The following is a 19,477-nucleotide window of genomic DNA, read 5'->3' on the forward strand; positions in this document are numbered from 1 at the left end:
AGAGAGAGAGAGAGAGAGAGAAAGTGGGAGAGAGCTTGAGAGGCTGAGAGAGGCAGGCAGGCAGTCACACCGCGGCTCTCCTAACACAACCACAGTCTCGCCACGTCCAACACAGAGAAACCCGACGAGCGACTCCCTCAGCAGAGGGAATAAACCAGACGAGCTTCCCAGCGCTTTGATCGCGGACAACTCCAGGAGGAACGAAAAAAAAGAAAAATCAACTAGAAGAAGTCAAGAGTGGATTCTTTCTCCCCTTTCCCTGTTCTTTACCTCTTTTTTTTTTTTTTTTTGGCTTTTACACCACTCGCCTTGCTGGATGTAAAACAAGTACAACTACAACAAAAACTCAAAAAAAGAGACAAAAAGAGACAAAAAGCAAAATTAAAAGAAAGGAGAATAAGTTTGAAAGTGGCCGCATAATGGTGCTAAGGTAAGCAGGCTGTGTGTGAATGCTGCAGTGATTCCAGGTGTGTTGATCTGATAAATGCATTATTTTTCTTTAGATAACCAACATCTTATTCAATTTTGAGTAGGCAATCAATTATTTATTTTTTACATAATGTCATCAGGAATCTCTAAAATAGACCAGTGGGACGTGTTATTTTTAAAGCTGTCATGCACATACAGTTCATACAGCGCATCCTTTTAAAGTTGTGCCAGACTCCTCTCTGCATGCGACTGGATTGGGAAGAATTTTTTCAAAGCGCATTCCTGCAACTCTCCAGAGATCCCCGCATCTAAAATAGAGGAGAAAAAAAAGGTGGCTTATTATAGAATAGTGTTTTATTTTTGTTTGGCTGAGAGAGGGGAGGGGTGTGCGTGTTTAAAGATAGTTTAGAGTTGGTCAGTCATGAAGATAAAGTCCTGTCACTCAGGGAAAGTGAAGTTTTTTTCTTTTTTTCTTTTCTTTTTTTACTCATTTCTTTTCTCTTATTTTAAGCTGATGCGCAGCGTACCTGTGCGCAATGTGCCTGTTTGGCCACTAGGGGACTCATTTCTCCCAGACTGAGAGGAAAATGCAGTGGGAGAAATTACAAGCCTTAGTAATAGCCTAAGTAATATAAGACTAGTGTTTTAGGCTGGGTTATAGCATCATAAGGTAAAGTTTTATATCAAAGCTGAATAATTGATTTTTTTAATTATTATTATTATTTCAACATAGATAAATAGTAAATTAAATAATGGTGCTGTAGGAAGTTCAGGCTTTTTTAATGCTCTACCTCTTCACTATAACCATTTCTTGAACCATCCAAGCTCCCAGTTTAAGACTTTAGTGGTACTTAAAGTTTTTTTTTTTTTTTTGGTTATTATTATTTTGATTTCCTATCTAATTGTTAGTTGTACATGTGTTATACTTTTCTACCTCTTTTGTTTTATTTTTATCATCTATATCTTTAATTGGACCATCAGTCCGGAATCAAATATGTCTGATATGGATTAGATTAAACACTATTTAAAAAATATTGGCCCTTTTTGCACAAAATATTAAAACTAAATTAGGGAAAAGAAGATAAGGAAGGGAAAATAATCAACTCACTATTTATTCCAATGTTTTTTCCATCCATTGAGAGCAAAATAATGGCAAACATCTAAGTGATTAGAAAGGCTAAAGGGCCTCATTTCGTTACAACTGTGTGAAATTAAACGTTTCAAAATTCTATTAAACTACCTGAGGTTGTCTTTAAAAAATTTGTTTAAGTCATCTTAGTGGCTTGTTTTGGTTAGATCCTCAAGGGAACGGATTTTTCCTGCCGTCATGTTCCATTATGAGGCAGTAATAAAAAAAAGAGGTTTAGTATTTAATAGACCTTTAGCAAAAAAATAGATTTAACTGGGGATTTCATGTACTTGGACATTTCAGATTTCAGCCCAATCAGGTTTATGCAATTTGTCTGCTAATGAAATTTAACTGTAGACGGACATTTTTGACACACCGGGGAGAGCTTTGCAGTTTTTTTTTTAAGATTATTTCATTATTTATTTTAAATATAAACACAGTAAATAACACCACATCTTTACTAGTTGTTCTGTGTTTGTATTTTTTTTTTTATAGCTTTTTACTTTAAATGTATTCTCAGGTAGAGAACCAAATCGGTGACCTCTTGATTTTGAACAGAATTTAAAAACTGACGTTGAGGATATTTCAATTTTAGAATTGTCAAAAAAAATTTGTCTTGTCATTTAAATCTGCTAAAGTTGTTGTATAGCAAAACGCATGGAGTGATCTAAAGGTGGGGCGTGGAAAAGGCATTTGTTTGTTTTAAACAGGCAAATTGGTGCATATTTGTTTGCTCAGGCACTTCCATGTTGGAATCCAGTAAGCACTACAGCAGCCTCCATCATTCAACAAACATTTTACACTTTCCTGACCCCAAACAATTAGCAGCATCTACCCAAGTTTTGACACAAGGCAAATTAACGCTGCTTCACACTGTTCGATTTCTTATTTTGCTGCTGCGATAGGAGGAGAGTGCACCAAGGCATGCTGAGTCTGACTCGCTGACAAAAGGAAGAGGTTCAGTCATTAGAAAGAAGCTCTAGGGCTGACATCTTCATGCAAGTCAACCCATCTTTTCAGTCTGGTTTACTCCTAACCCCTATATAGCTCAACCTTAGGTATAGACCCTCATCTGTAATAGTTTAAGCATATTTAGGTAGTAGGGGTATTGAGAAGAAATGCATATGTACACTTCTGACCCAAATTTGACTTTCTGATGAAGAATCTGGTTAAAGCATCAAAGCCATTAGATGATGGCTATAGTCAATATTCTGTTTTATATATCGCTGTTGTATATGTCGTAATGTTGCAAGACCTGACACACACTGTAAAAACAGAATTTAGTATGATAAAAAATCATTATTCTTAAAGTTGAAAGTTTTGATCCAGATCCAGTATATTAGCTTGTATCTATATATAAAAAACGTGTTTTTGTAACGTTTCCAGTGGAATTTAAGGGAATGTCTTTAATAGTTTTATGTAACAGCTTTGCAGGAACCGCCCCTTGTTGTTAAATTCAAATTTCCTACCAAGTGCTTTACTCCGAAGCCCCTGTTTCTCATAAATATCATATATTAGCTGTGTTCTTCTTCGGAGCTGTTGACATGCCTTATTGAAAAGACTTTAAAATCAAATATCTAAGTTTAATTAGGCTAGTCAAAATGATCATGTTAAAGTTACCGTGGCTAACTATCAAAACTTCTTAATTCTTATTTTGCAAAGAGCTAATATGCAACACATTTTTCAGTGGTTGACTGGAAAAGCATCAAAGTCTGGTAAAAATGTAAAACCTTTTTTTTTTTCGTGTCTAATTAGCCCATCTTAATTAAGTACCAATACATCAGTAAGTTTAAGTCAATGTCAAACTTGGCTTTAAAGCCTTAAAGATCATAGATTTTTCTTTTTTTTTATCAAAGTGATACATTTTTCAAAAATAATACATCCACGCAACATCTAGAGTTGTGCAGAATAAAATTGTTCATGTTACTGAAAATAATGCTGTATATAAGATGCATGATGCTAAGATCAGCGTGAAACTTTCTGCACCAACAGGCATACTAGGCTGAAATCACATGACACAGAGATTAGGTATTGCCAGGCCCCAGTAGCTTTGTGATAGCTCTGAAAAATGGCTTCTTCAAAAAGAAGCAAAACAATTATGAGCATTGGTCAAACTTTTGAGTGTTGGTTGCGACTTAAGAAAGCAAAGGAGCTGAGGTTTCTGCTTTCCTCTGAACCGCTTAATTCAATGTTTGGTTTGGTTAGCATTAGAGGACCTGGGAAGAACTGAACTTGTAGCTAATTCCTATAAGGCATTGATTATTGCTTCTAAATGTCACATGCCATGCTTTGGTTCCACATATGATTATTAAATTATACTCAGAATAAGTGAATTTTGAAAGTTAGCATTCAACTCCAGTAGTGCTGTTGCTTAAAACGAATAGCATGCAAGCCAAGCCTAACTCAGGATGTCATTGACAAAAAATGGGAAAAGTCATTATGCTCCTTTGAAGAACGAACCTAATAAGTTTCTGATTTTCCTTTAAACAAGGAATGGTTGAAGGCAAAATGCTAATTAATCAAATTAACTAATTTAGGTGGATATGTTTTTGAGTTTATTCAACAACTGTTATCCTTAAATATATATATTTTTTAGAAATAATCATTAAATTTTACCAAATAAAACGTTGGTAACTTGTCTGAAAATATTATTAGTTAAATTCTGTGAGCCTGTCTTGTTCTTATTGTATTGTATCTACAGTATTTGCCCTTGGGAGCAAAGCTGACCCTTCTTTACAACAAAAAAAACCCCCTGCACCTTACAGTTTCATGGTCTCAGCAGCACAGCCAAGTGGCTCTGACGCACTGGTTTACTTTAAAGTTAAGGGAAGAAAAACAAATGAAAGGGGCTTGGGAGGGGAGCAAGAGAAATTACTTTTTTGTCCCTTAGAGTGTGCTTGTAAGCAGTGCTTTAGAAATTTCATGGCCAGGTCTCCCCCATTACAAGCATTCGAATGAGACGTCAACACTTGCATTACAAAAAGGGAAACGTAAACACAAAGGCCACAATTATTAGGCACTGTGGCATGGCAAGTGGAGGAGATGGAGTGCCAATAGGTCTGTTAGCAATCAAACCCACCACCATCCCCTTCACTGCCTGCCCTCTATAATCCAGTGGGCGTATTCTGACTTATTTTGCAACAGCAATGGCCCTCAACAGCTTTCCACTGAATGGCAGTCTAACCCACTCTTTGGCGGGGTGGGTGGTTGACGGAACATAGAGGAATATGATTGCTAGATGCCGTATTTGGCGGATGACAGGGTGCATGTACTTATGAATGAGCTTATGCAGTGAAGTTTCCTCTAGTTGATTCTAGTTGATAAACTGACATTTTTGACTCGACGTCAAAGGTTGTGCTGGGGGCGGTCTCTCGCCAATCACAAAACCCACCTCACCGGGACCAAAACTGATGCAATGTGACAAATGAAAAAGCAGTTTGATTTCGCACAACACCGAGCCGTGCTGCAGCATAATGAAGTGATCATGACTTTACCCTTGGTTCACTTTGGCACCAGGTCCCGCTGTGTTTTCCCCATCCCCTGTTCAATCGTTTCACTCATTTATTTACTTGGCAAGGATTTCCTCTCGTAACCTCTGTACTGCATAACTAGCTTCAGGGGTGGGTTGCTTGATAAAAACCACCGCTATGGGGCATTGGTTTTACACATGGAGGGAACAGTGAGCAGCTCTATTTTATTATTGATATTCCAGTTGCCACTGGGTTGGAATAATAAAAAGCTTATATTCATGCCCAGGCAAAAAATAACCTCTACTGTCCATCTCCCTGTCGGGGCAAAAAAAAAAAAAAAAAAAGCTGAGGCGTAAATATTATGAGCAGTGGAGAGAACAGAAGGTTATGGCTGAACTCTGCTTTTATTCTCATGGAACTTTTGTCTTCACGATTTTAATGTTTTAGTCATATTAAAAAAGTACATTTTAAGCTCCACCTTCTACCCAAGATCCCTATGTAAAAAATGTGAATGTCCATCCATCCATCCATCCATCCATCCATCCATCCATCCATCCATCCATCCATCCATCCATCCATCCATCCATCCATCCATCCATCCTTAATTTTTTTTAGGTTTAACTTTTGAAACCCTACAATTGTTATAAATCTATACTAAGCTTTGGTATTGGTTAAAAAATGGACTCTGACAAGACACGATTTAGCCTCCTGTGTAGAAATGTTGTAAATCTCCACCACGCACCTCCTGTTAACTTTTAAAATTAAACACGTTAAATAGTAAAGTTTAAGTGTCAGTTAAGGGTCTGCCTCCAGGTCTCGTCTAGCCTAGGAGGGGATAATGTGGAGGGAGTGTGGGTGTGATAAAAACAGAGAGGACTACCTTTTTTGTCCCAGCTGTCCCTTTGGCCATAGATTGAGTTTCAGACCATATGATGGGGGCCAAATTCCTGCAGCCATTTGTGAAGACATAAGAGGGGGAGCAAGTATGTTGGTATGGATTTGGATCGGGGTCATCCGCACTGGCAGTGAGTTCTAATTCCTCTTTGATTCCCCCCATCTTTTTGATCTTCCCACAATAACAACTTTGACAGTAGCTACTGCCAGAGTTTTGGCTTATTCAGAAAAGTTAAAGTTGTATTGAAATGACAGTATTTGTAGTTAGGAAACTATTAAAAAGATAAAGGTGAGAGGGTGATCAAATCCCAAAATGTTATTTCCTCTTATGTCCTCGTCATTATCTAATTTTTCCCTGATCTTAATGTTTTAGAGAGGCCGAGAGTCAAATCAGGGGAGATTCGTTTGAATTACCCACAGAATGGGGAATTAAAAGCTGAGAGAAGAAATGAAGGTGGCGGGCGGCTCTGTGCCTTTATGCCGCAAAGCTTTATCAACTTATTCGACAATGGCAATCATACAAATGATGGAATTTTAATTAAAGTATGAGCATTTTTCAAAATTTGTTTCTGCTCGCCAGAGAGTATGTGGGAGTTATGTTTCATTGACCAGTGAAGGGGGGCTGGGTTTCTAGCTAAAATGGACAGTATGGAGAGTCTTCTATAGTTTGTATTTTCAATCCACTGACCCCATTCTCCATTGACGGAGAATGACTTACTAAAAGACTTTTGTTCAGAAGCACTTTGCAGTTAGAGCCTAAGTGCTATGAAAAAAAAGGAGAAAAAAAAACAGGAAAGAAAACGGGTGCTACGATGAAGGCCTTTAAAGAAAGAAGTCAAAAACAGAGGCTTTGGTAGATAGCCCTGTTCCAAGAACAATTACGCTACCTGCTGTGGAAAACACAGGTCTGCAAGAGATAAGTGCAAAGAAGTGAGGCCTGGCCAGACTGGGTCTACCTTGTAAACTGTGAAAAAGCTTCTTACAAAAAACATATCCATACATGGCAGAATTTGACTGCCCTGTTTTTTGTTGTTGAACATTTTCATGTATGGTCTGGGGCTTGCATTTGGATAGATGTATGTTTGTTTGTGTATTTAAATGCATATATGTGTTCTATGTATAGGTGGTGTATATGAACTTTTTCCTTTATGTAAAACACTGGTTCTAATGGCAGCATCAAGCTGCAGGAATTATTTTCTTCAACAGCTTTAGGGTAGAATTTCAGAGTTGATGGGGAGATGTATGGAACTAAGTACAAGAAGGTATAAAAGAACAATTTTGAATTTACAAAAGACTATAGAACAAGATGTTGAGGTTAACCGTCCAGTATGACAAAAAGTAAGATAACAGCCAGAGCTACAGTGAGTGGTTTATTTTCGTACACTCCATGCCCACTTTGTCATATAGAGCTATTTCTCAAAGAAGAAGCTGCAACATTAAGCTGGTTGACCAACACACCAAATACCCATAGCTCAATAGTGTGAATTTTTCTTGTGAAAAGTTGTATACTGTCTTTCTTTAAATTAAACTCAAAACACAGAACCTAGAATAGAATTAGATTTGTATTAAGCAGAGCTTAAGTTTTTCACTTGATGTCCATTTTTTTTATCGCCAGGATTGACAAAGGAGAAGGAATTCCATTACAAAGTGCAGTGACATTGCCTTGCAGCAATTTCACGAATGAGGAATGCATTTAATAGGGAGCGGATTTCTCATAATTTGGAAGTGTTTTCCTGAAGTAGTGCCAAAGTTGAAGGGACACATCCTGTCCCCTTATATGTACAAAGGGAGACCTTTGAATTTAGATTCGAAGTATATGCTACATTGTATGAACCGATTAGCATCAATCTTCTGTAAATATATTCTCTTCTTTATTCTCTCCATGTTCTTCCCCTTTTGTATAAATCAAAATTAAATTCCCACATTGCTACAAGGTTAGGAGTCAATGTTTAAATTCTGCCTAACCCCAGCATTCTCTCTCCACTCAATCTGCAATTATAGCGAGCCACTTTGAAGAAGCCAGGCGGAACTAAAATGACTTTTCATGTCCGGTATAATGACTGCCATTTGGAAGAAGACATGTGGAGAGAGGGCGAGAAAGACCGCGCTTCAGTAGGAGGGAAAAAAGGGAAGGGAGGGAGCATTTAGAAAGGGGAGAAGTGGGGACAATTGGAGATGAAAATGACTTAGGTCACCTTTTGGTTGCGCCCACGCAGCCCAAACCAAACCATCTTTCATTTTTCACATGAATTTGCCACGTTTGAACTCCTTTTTTTTGGGGCTTGGTGCTTCTTAGTGCTAGTTTCTCCTCCTTTCACTCAGTCCCAATCTCTTTTTCATCATTTGCTACAAATCATTTGCTTCCAACTGAAGTTCAGCTGTGCAATGCGGATTACAGGATGAACAGCACCAAGAGAGACACCGTATATTCTCTTTTTGGGAGCCAAAGGCCACAGATGAGTGCCTTCACCTGGACTGGTATCGGCCTATCTTTTACACTTCCCACGCTAATGAGGCCAGACAGTAGGGCTGAAGTTATAGTGCCAACTGGATGTTGTGCGGGTAATCTATTATTTAGAGTCTCTTGGGGGAGCTGGTCTCAAGAATTTCATGCATGCGTTTTGCAAAGCAAATGTTTGCCCCGGGGGAACACAGAGCTCCGTGTGGGGAAATAATGAGCATTAGACATTAATACAAACCGCAGCTTTTCTTGTTTTGTCCTTTTCTCCAACCTGCCAGAACCTGCAAAAAAAAAAAAATGTAATGTCTTTTTTGTGCACAAAGAGAAAAGCATAGCTGAATGCACTAGCAATGCTGAAAACCCTAGTGCTTTTTATACCTTTTTCCTAAATTTCCTTGTTGAGATACTTCATGGGTGATGGTTAAAGATTGTACTTGGGTCTTCAAACAGTCAAAGAAGGACTGATACATCTGGCATCCCTTTTCATGTATATTTAAGGAGCTATTTCAGAGGGGTTTCTCAGGGTTGCATCACTATGTTACAGTTAACACTATGCAGATGGGACTTGTTTATATTTAGGCTGGCCAAAAAAAATATGGTATGCATGACCCCGTTAGACCTCTGCAATATAAGTAGTAGTATATGAAGTACATTTAATCTCTTTAAACATATCGTCGACCAAAAAAACATTCCTAAAGAATGGGTATTCACGGATAAAATACCTTATACTGATCATCAAAAACAGAGTTGGTATTCAGGCAACATGTACAGTCCAGTGGAGCAATTAACTATATTTGGCTGTGAAGATTTTAATCTGCGAGGAGATACGATGGCAACGGTTAAACATAGAGTGTCTGTTTTAGCCAGAGTTGTTGAGCAGACTTAAGTTACGCTAATATGACGTTTATGTAGAATGGCTGAACATACCAGATATAGCAGCAGGCCGTGGAGAGCCGAAATAAACTTTAAATACCAGGTATTTTTGGATGAAGTCACAAAGTTATTCATGAATACAAATATAACCAGGACCTATGTCATGATGAATTGATGTGGAGATTAACTGTGGTCTGAAATGATTTATGGAGAAGGTTGAAGCCGCTTGAAGGTCGAGTGTTAGTGCTCGAAATTACAATGAAATAAGTCACTTGCCTACCACTAGTAGATCTTCTTTTTGTGGAATAGCTCAGATTATTCAGTGCTTAACACAAATTATGATTAAAATGGAAGGTTGTAAGGTAGCTTTTTTTTTTTTTCCAAATTTGTTCTAAACAAAAAATGGTCAAGTTCAAGCTCTGTTTGAAACTTTTTGCAGAGTCTTGACCCTTTTGAACCCCATTTAGACAAATGCAGAGTTTTTATGTAGCCATATTACTTATGGTTATAATTTTGCAAAGCTCACAGTGTTTATATCTGGAACAGTAGGGATTATTTCATTTATTATAACTTTTTAATTATTTGCATTTATCATAACAATTTAAAACACAGACGAAGTAAAAGGTTAGAAACACCGTATCACCATAACACTAATTCAGAATTGCATTCTGGATGGGAAGAGAAACATCTTCGAACTTGGAAAAACAAAGTCCAGTCGTTTGTTTTTTTAACTTCTTTAAAGTTTTTGGAAAAACGCTACCAATTTATTTGTAGTTTTCTCTAGAAAGATATATATATGCAAAATTTTCACCTCCTGGTTGAGCATGTATCAATAGACGACAGAAGAAAGAAACCTAAAGCCAGGCTTAGGCTTTCTTCTGAGGCCGACTGCGGGTTCAGGAAAAAAGAGGGAGATACACAAAAAGGATTTAAAATCTGATTAGTTTGGAAAAATAAGTAAATAAGAAAAATTTGTAGAAAACCTAAGCATAGTTTTTCGGAGTACCTCCAGGCATAGTTATGAGTATTTTAAATATGAAACCAATTGATCTCCTGGGAAAACAATTTTCACCAAATTCCTCTTATAGCCTAGAGGTAGGTCCATGTCAGGTGAGGATTACTGTAACCCTAGATTCCAAGCCTACCTCCACATATCTTGTCACTGCATGTTTTTTCTAATGGCAATGTGTCCTAAAGAAACATTCCTGGAGAGTTTTAGACCTTCATGTAACTGGAAACCATCACATCATTTTGTATCCTCTGGTTAAGCAGAGAAAAAAAGAATCTGTATGGAAACAGGAATTTTTTTGTTTTACCCCTTAGATGTTTTACGCTCATCTCACTGATATAATACATCCTTATTCAGTTACATCATTTATTCATGCTATAAAAAAAAAGTTTCCTTGGTCAAGAGATGACTTACATGCAACAGAAACAACTGTTTAACTTAAACACTCATAACTACTTGTTATTTAAACTAAGTTAAAGAATCAATAGAGAAATATAGAAGTAATAAAATAGAACGTTTTGCTTGTTTTTCAACTGAAACTGAGACTTATGCAGATGATAAAATTACAAAAATTGTGAATGTTCGTATTTTGATGACTTGCCTCAGGTCTGTGAGGGAGGGAAAAAAATCCTCATATGCAACACATCTATTTCTAGAATTATTTAGCCAATGAGACATTTGATGCACTTTTTAAAACAACAAAAGACATTCAACTAGATGATATTTTAGCTGCTGATGCTGGGTGTAGCCCTTGAGCTTGAATAATTAAAAAATGTTTATTTTTTCTCATGGCTCCTTTTTTAATCTTGCGTCAGTCCTGGAAGCATAGATGTGAGTGTCTTGTGGTGCTGTGTGGCAGGCGATACGAGGATTCGTTTGGTAGCCATAAAAAAAAAAAAACGTTGCCGTGTAATCCCTTCTTCCCCGTCTTCCCACCCTCAGTCATTTATTTGGACACTGTCCCGGACGTCCATTGTGATAAGCTACAGACAAAGCTAGCGGCTAGCCACGTTGTCGTCCAGCTCCTCCGCTTGGATTGCCAGCAAGCATAACACTGCACTGGGGAATTAACCTCTGCTGCTCCTTGTTTCAAATTGTATAAATTCTTCGCTTTTGCAGCAGCCGCTCTGACAGAGCTGGGAGGTGAACCGGTGCTGTAAATGTTGCCAAATTATTGACTGCTTCTGTCCAAGTCTAAGGGCTTCAAAAAGAAAACGGGGGGGAATAAACAGCCTGGCCTCCCCTTTTGCTGCTAGCTGCCTTTATAGCAACCTTTACAGAAATAAAAGGGCATGGCATTTTTTTTTTTTAAAGACAAGTTAGCTGACTCCAAAGTGGGAAGTTAAATAACCGAGAGTGTAGTTCATTGAACGGAACATTACCACACTGTCAGAGTGTGACCTTTCTCATTTGTTCTGACAGGACAGGGCTTCACTCTGTCAAAATGGTCCATGTCATTTTGGAAGAGATTCTCCCTCCCTTTGTGTCCGCTTTCCTTCTCTCTCTCTTCATTCTCATATCTGCCATCTGCAGTGACTGCATGACGCCGCAGCTTTTGTGTCATCCGTTGTGACGCTCACGCGCACATTGGCTTGGAAAGAACAAGAAACGGAGAAAGATAGAGAAGTAGGAAGCAGGAAAAAAAGATGACCTAAAAGAGTTTATCTCCATACTTCAATTTTCCTCAAATGACATCAACGCAGAATCCAAAGAAATCTCACTTATTTGTTCTTAGGTTGGTTTGCTGTTCAGGTGTGCTTTCTAGCCCAGGGCAGAACTATTTTAAGTGTTACTTTGGATTTTAACAGGTTCAATTATGAGATAATATATTTGCATACATCAGTACAATTAAATAACATTTCAAGTTGGGTCTAAAGCAATATCCTACCTTATTTAAAGTTATACCTCTTTCATGACCAATTTGATCAAAGTAATGTATCTAGGTCCTCATATACAGTAGGTTGGGATGACATAGCTCCTGTAATCAAGTTTTTAATTATAGTTCTTACTTTACATTTGAGCTAACTTAAATAAGTTGGTATTATATGCTTATTCATGGTGATAATAAGCTGTGCATACCTTGAAACTTGTTGAGTTGCATTTTATTTTTATTTGGCCGATTTTCAATGTGACCAAGCTCTGAAAAATTGACTGCTTTATCATTAAAAATTTTTGTTTAGGAAAACAAGAATTAATAATTAATCACTGATATAGCTTCCTGGCCTTTTTTTTTTTTTTATTAGAAAGAAGTTTAGAAATCTGCTAGTGAGTGTAAAATGTCAATTTTTATTGTGATTGGACCAGACCAATGAGTGACCCTTTGTAAACTCTAAAAGTCTCATCTTTATCCAAACGGGCAGGTGTTGAAAAACGGAAGAACAGGTTACCAGGATTTGTTGTGACTGTTAATTGTTGTCGCCCCCAAAATCCTTTTTTTTTCAATATAACTTTAACCTTTAACATATTAAGTAACATATGTGTCCTTAAAGTTAATTTGGCAAACCATAAAAACCTTTGTTTTAAACTGTGTCAGTCATGAAGGGATGGTGGTATAAGAATTTAAAAGAATTTTAAATTATATGTGAGAAACCATCTAAAAGGTACATAAATGGACAGTAGAAAAGTTTTTTCTTTTTTTATACTAAAATTAACTATATAACTCTGACTCTGTCTAGATCAAATTACACATATGCTTCAAATTTTATTTTGAAACATTTTTCATGGGTTCTAATAATTTTGGCATTAGTAATTTAGTTAGTCAAATTGTTTCCCCACTCTCACTAAATGTAGGCAACTTATTTTATTTTTAGTGTGAATTATGCTGCAGGGTTTAAAAAAAAAAAAGAAAAAAAAAGCAAATGTTTATTTTAATGTTTTTAAACTCCTGTATCTGTGGTTGTATTATAAAATTGTATTTAAAGACCCTAATCTTTTTAAGAATGTCTTTACTTTTTCCTGAGAATGCCCCAAATCCCTGACTTAGGTGCCATGTTTGCACAGATAACACTTAGTTTTATGACCTATAGACAGATTTTTACTGACACATTTGGCGTTTTACCGGAGGACTGGATTTAATTTCTGACTTAATTAAATCCAAGGGTAAAAATCTACAGCATCACTGCATAAAAACGCAGCAGGAGAGGTGATTATCTTTGTAAATTAGCTCACTCATTTAGGGTTGTGTGGATGCAGATGCCTTCCGTTCAATGGGAGCCTATTATTCCAAACGACTCTCATTAAGCCGCAGTGAAATAAGGCAAGCTGTGGAAGCAGTGAAATAAAATCTTTAGACTGGCTGCGCAGAGAAAAAGGCTCCACCGTCTTCATTAAGAGGCCTTACGTCAGGAGTGAAACGCTGAAAATGACTTGGTGTAAAGGGGAAAATTGTATGCAGCTGATTTCTGCCTCCTGTGCCCTATAGGTGGTTATTTGCTGTTTGTGTTCGGAGACGAGGAAACTAACAATGAAGTCTGATCTTAATGAGTGAGTTTAATAAAAAACCCAACACCGAGGAGCATGAGTCACAGCTGATCTGTAATTTCTGTATTTCATTGCAGACCTGCTGTTCAGACGCTCTTTTTCTTTCTGTTTTTGTTTGAATGGCATTCATCACAAGCCACTTTCCTGTTCAGTCAAGCTGTGCAGCACTCACATTTACACGGCAGAGATAGAGCCAGATCCCAGTTCCTTATGACAGCGGTTCCCACAGTTAGTCATGAAGCTCCTCATCCATCATCTGTTGCTGCTATTTGCAGTCTGTATGGAGGTAATTTGAAGAATGTCATCTTCTAACATCTCCACTTCCTGATAACTCTTGAGTTTTTCTTGCCTTCCCTTTTTTCTTGTGGCTGTTGAAGATTAGGCCGAGTCACCTCCTGGTATTGTTAGGAGCTCTTTTCATGTTATCTTATACCTGACTTTGTCCATGCAGTCAACTCAACTCAGAAATTATTTTTAAAAATGTATTAATTTTACATGAAAATTATTATTTTTAAGCAAATATGCTCTATCCAGATGTCTTCAAGTGACATATTAGTTTAAACTGCTTTAAATTCTGTAAAAAGATCTCCCTATAAAGCACCTTTTGCTACCAGATTATCAATTAATTACTCAAAATATATATACATTTCCTGGAAAAACCTGGAAAACTGAACAATGATGCATCCCTAAAATCTTTATATCTTGCAGAAATGCCCCTTTAACAGTTGTACAAACTTTTTATTACTGAAATTGCTTTCTTTTTCCTTCATCTCTCCTATAATTTTCTAAGCACAGGCTGCATGTTCTTTCAATATCAAAGACTGTAGAAAGGAGTTTTTAAAAAGCATTCAAAGAAAAACAGGATGTTGAAATAAGCCTGGAGAGGTAATGATTAAGACCAATTCAAAAGACTAGAGAACAGTTTTGTACTAAAAGAAAAAATGTGGAGCCATCTGCCAAAATAAGTTTCGTCCTGAGCATGAGCCAGTTCACACCAGCCCTGCAAACCGACTGTTGATAACACTCCTTCAGTACTACAAAGAATAAATTCACTAAATAACTCCAATGAATATATGCCAGCTGCAGGTTAAAATAGAGCCTTTGGGTGCGATATGGCAAAAATATTTTTTGAAGTATATTTTGATTTAGTATCAATGAGAACACTTTAAATTTGATCTAATTAACCACGGCTGCCATAAATGTGTTTATTATTCAATATTGCTGAAAAAATTTTTTACCTTTGGATTAGTTCAGCCTGAAATTAGCTGTAAAAATAAATATTTAAATGCTTTGTTTATTCTATTATTCTGGAACAAAAAGTGCAAACCCAGCAAAGTGTGACACTCTACTACATCTAGATGTGTTGTTTGGTCCCCGGAGAGTCTTTTTGAGGTGTTTCACACTGGGGGAGCGCAGCCAGAGGAGGGAGCGGAGAAGGGAGATTAGATGAACTCCTGTCGGATGAGGGTAAATACTGATGGGCCTCCATATTCCCCATCGGCCTCACAGAGCAGGTGTCCTTCATCTACATCCCTCTCCCCTGTCTGTTTATCTATCACAGTACCTGCAGGTGAAGATGGGATGCCTGTCAAATCTACCTAATGTTGTACAGCATTTCTTTAGCATTCTCCGGTATGAGAATGAATCACAAAAACACAGTAAGAAGAGAACTGTTTATAGAGCGTTTCCCAGTTTATTGCTGCTCTATGATAACCTCCATCCATACATCCATGTGCCGTTTGGCAGAGGCCCTAAACAGCAGTAGTTTGTGAAAAGTGATGGAACGCAGACATTAAAATTCGATCTCTTGCATCAGTACATTCAGCGCTGGTCAGAATGGTGACTATAAATTGCTGGCCATTATTTTCCATTACCCACGCTGACACCCATGGCCCCATCATTTCTTTCAATTTTTTTGTACACCCCCTACCTCCATCCCCCCATCACCATTGCACCGCATTTACAGAGCAGTTTCATTGTTAAATTGTCCCCCCCAAACAACGCAGTCCAGCAAATCTCAGGACACAGTCGATCTTATTAGTAGCCAAGTCACGATAACAGAAACTGTCCAGGTCTTCAGTTTTTATCTCCATCTTCAGGCACATCCTTTGCAGCGCATTAAGAGGCAAACGCGCCAGAGCAAAGGGGGCAACAACTTGGCAGCAGAGCAAGTGTAAGGTCTTAAATCTGAGGCAGAGATACAAATATTCCTCTATCGGCAGATAGGTTTTAGACAAAATAACTATTCACTGTACAGTTATGGTTTGCTGATATTCCATCTGCGTTTTGAGGTCTCAATTTTTATTTCTGGTGGTTGGGGTAAGACTGGAATGTTTTCACAAAATTTTTGGGGGTGACATTTAACTAGCTTCAATTTGCTGTGAGATTTTCCCTCTACTATGTTGGTTTTATTGGTTTAGATGATACCAATTCAGAGTTGATATTTAACCAGTTTTTTTCTCTGAATTGGCAGGTTTCATGTTAATTGACTTTTTTTTTTTGGAACAGACTTCTGTTTAATATATATACTGTATATATATATATATATATATAGGTAGGATCAATGACCAATTTATGTGATCCGCGTATTGTGTCCCTAGTACAAAAAAAAAAAAAAAAAACTTTGTTAAGTTTCCTTCATTATCCCCTCTATCTCTTGAAGCCAAATAATCCCACAACATGATCCTACCACCACCATGCCTGATGGAAACATTAAGCTTGTTAGATGTGACTAAGAACTCTTCATCTTTGACTTTTCTGACAGTGCATAACTTCTTAAGATATTTGAGTTGTTGGTATGGGTAGCTGCAACTTTGTTTTAAAGCAAGGCCAGTGAAAAGTAACACTGCAGTGTCAGCAGTTTTCAGAAAATATTTAACTAGAACCTTTGTGATCCCTGGGCTTGTTCTTGAAAAGAAAATATAACAGGTTTCCTTGGTTTTCCACATGGCAGTCTTTTTGAACTTGACCAGCATGGCAAACATCTAAAGAACTTGCCCTAGCATGTGGTTTTAAGCCACCGATCTTTGCCTTTAAACTTGTCATGATAATGACCCAAAAAGGCAAACATTTGTCCTTCCCAGATATTCAGAGTTCCTTTGAAATTTCACATGTCATTATAAGACATAAGTTAATGTAATGTCCATGCCAATATTATAAGCATATTTGTGACTGCAAAAAAACAAACTGGGATTTCATGTGAAATAGCTTAGTATGTTGGCAGAAAGGAATGTTGTTTATGCAAGCTTTAATAAAATGAAATAAGAAAAAAAAAACGCAATTAGAAAAAAATGAGTTAGAGTTAATTGTCTAGTGCTGGGGTTTACAACCGCAGACTGCAGATAAAGCTGAAAATGTGGGGAGAATACAAAGCGATGTGCTGGTCAGTTGCCAGCCAACATCAGGGATAACAGATGCACAACACAAGAGAGACAGATATGACTCTGTTATCATTTCCTCATTTTGCAAAATAATGGCTGCTGTCCCAAAGCAGAAAACTGCTGGCAGAAATTCAGTCGACAACCTAATAGTACATCCACCTGACGGGTTTAAACATGAGCGGGCTTGGCTGGTTTATGAACTCTGTTCTCAGAGAATGAAGGTATCTCTTTTGCCAAACACAAGTTCAAAAGGGCGGAAGAGTGAACTAAATCGGTGAAAGCAATCTCACTGCTGAGCTCTTGTTTTGACAGAAATAAATTGCTTTCTCACCACAGAAACTTCTCTTAGTTTGTAATGAGTTTATGGGTAATCAATATGCCTTTCTTGTTTGCTGACTTGTGACACTGGGCCTGTGACCCTAGAAGGGGTGCAGTTGATGGTATCATCAGCTCGGTCAGTGAGGATTGCTAGATGTTTGTTCATGCTGAGGCAGTTAGGTTCCTTCTTTAACCAGGATAGAGCAAAGGCAGTACATTAGACAGTTCTAGGCATCGGTATTTTTATCATTTTTGTGATTAGAGCAACTATAAAGAATAATATTGAAAAAAGCATGAATTTAATCTGCTCAATTTATTCAAATACTCCATACTTTCCACTTGCTAAATTAGTTTTGTATTGCACAAGATTAATACAAACAGCTTTTAAAAGTTGAATCTTTATGTTATGACTATTACCATCTGCAACAAAAGGTAATTGATAAAATGGCATTACTGGAGAAGCCTGCTGTTCAAGAATATTAACCAAAAGTTGAAAGGAAAAAGAAACTGCATATGAAAAAGCATCACAGGCAATAGGAAGCAACACAGACTTGAAATTCATTAAAGAGTTTGGAGAAGAGTATGAAGTTGGAGCTTTAAAACCTAACACACATGCAGCACCGGAAAAATTTCAACAGTTGGATTCGTTGTATTAAGCCAATCCGAAGTCAGGGAAGCATCAGAAATTTCTAACCTGGGGGAAAGAGAAGTATTTGGATGTTTGCATGATACTGTTTAGTTTGAAAGTTCATTTTGTATTTCATTCAGAAATGAAGGTCCCCCAGTCATCATTTGGAGAGACATTTCCTCTGATTTTTTTCAACCCCTATGTTTTTTAACAAGTCCACAGTTATGGCTTGTTTCAACCACGAAGTTTTACAGCACTTTATCCTTTCCCCGGCAGCCAAGCATTTTTGAATGCCAAATTTCATTTTCCAGCTGGACTTAATTCCCCGAAACTGATGTACAAATACCTGGTTTATTAATCATGTTATCATAGCACTAGATTAACCAGCAATTCCACCTGAACTAAACCTCCCTGAAATTAGGTCTGGGTAATATGAAGAAAAAGTAATATCCCGATATCTTTTGGCTATATCACGATACACAATATATAGCATGATATGATAACCTTGAAAAATAAATGTTTTTTGACACATAGTGCCTAAAGTTGCATTGGTTTAAGTTAAATTAACATGTCATTTATTTTGTTTGAAAAATTTACTGCAAATTAATTTCAAAAGTTTTACTTTAACCATTTTTTAACCATCATCTGCTCATACAAGTTTTTCACAAATTACAATATTGCAACATTGGATCTCTTTCTAGCTTAACACTGGACCTTAAAAACAGAACATCTCAGCGTCCGAAAGGAACACCAAGGAAAATTCTGGCACAAAATAAACCTGAAATAAAAAGCAGCTCTTTTGTACTCTTTTACAACATTTTGCACTGCAGTGCACTGCACAGCACTTTTTAGGTGGTGGAATCAATTTGTGGCACTGCTACCTTTTGTGGCAATGGTATTTCAGCATGTTTTGCAAATGACTGCATTGACTGCACCACTGCCATATTATTGGTCAAGTGCTGTTTTATCTTTGGAACCAGCTCGTGTGGTACTCATTTTGTTTTTTAGCTGAAAAGCTGTTGCCATACAGTAGTTCTCGCTGCCTCGTCGACGTAATTAAACGCATGTGCTTATTGTTGTGTGTGCCAGAATGCTTTCTAATTTGGAGGAGGAGCGAGTGATGTATTCATAGATTGTGGGAGAAACTAAATTCACAGTAAATTAAATTCAGTGGCTCAAACTTGCCTTGAGAATTTACACTTGATCGTTGTGGAAAAGTCATTTTAACCATCACACGGAGGAAAACACGAGATACACTGAGTATATTCGATATATCGCCCACCCCTACCTGAGGTTATTGCAAAGGGAGTGCTGACTGAGTATCAAAAGCATATTCTGTACAGGACGTTGACGTACTTTATAGTATTTTGTCATTTTCTTATTTTATTCTATAATATTAGTCTTTT

At 37.3% G+C, this 19,477-nt stretch overlaps 1 protein-coding gene across 41 annotated transcripts in view; it reads left to right on the forward strand.

Moving 5' to 3' along the window:
- The window catches only part of ptprd (protein tyrosine phosphatase, receptor type D), a 420,350-nt gene that overhangs the window by 224,559 nt on the left and 176,314 nt on the right, over positions 1–19,477 (forward strand). For 16 of the 41 annotated variants that reach the window (XM_015393639.1, XM_015393651.1, XM_015393647.1 and 13 more), the window contains exon 1: positions 13,728–13,748. The exons of 2 other annotated variants lie outside the window; for them this stretch is intronic. In XM_015393639.1, the coding sequence (XP_015249125.1) occupies positions 13,745–13,748 (4 nt within the window). In that variant the 5' untranslated portion in view covers positions 13,728–13,744. Of the gene's footprint in view, positions 1–79; positions 431–13,727; positions 13,749–19,477 lie in introns of those variants that run through there. 23 more of the 41 variants (XM_015393664.1, XM_015393669.1, XM_015393665.1 and 20 more) reach the window with 3 other exon arrangements.

Source organism: Cyprinodon variegatus, unplaced genomic scaffold (genome assembly GCF_000732505.1).
Source record: "Cyprinodon variegatus isolate N-32 unplaced genomic scaffold, C_variegatus-1.0 Scaffold652, whole genome shotgun sequence".
NCBI classification, from domain to species: Eukaryota; Metazoa; Chordata; class Actinopteri; order Cyprinodontiformes; family Cyprinodontidae; genus Cyprinodon; species Cyprinodon variegatus.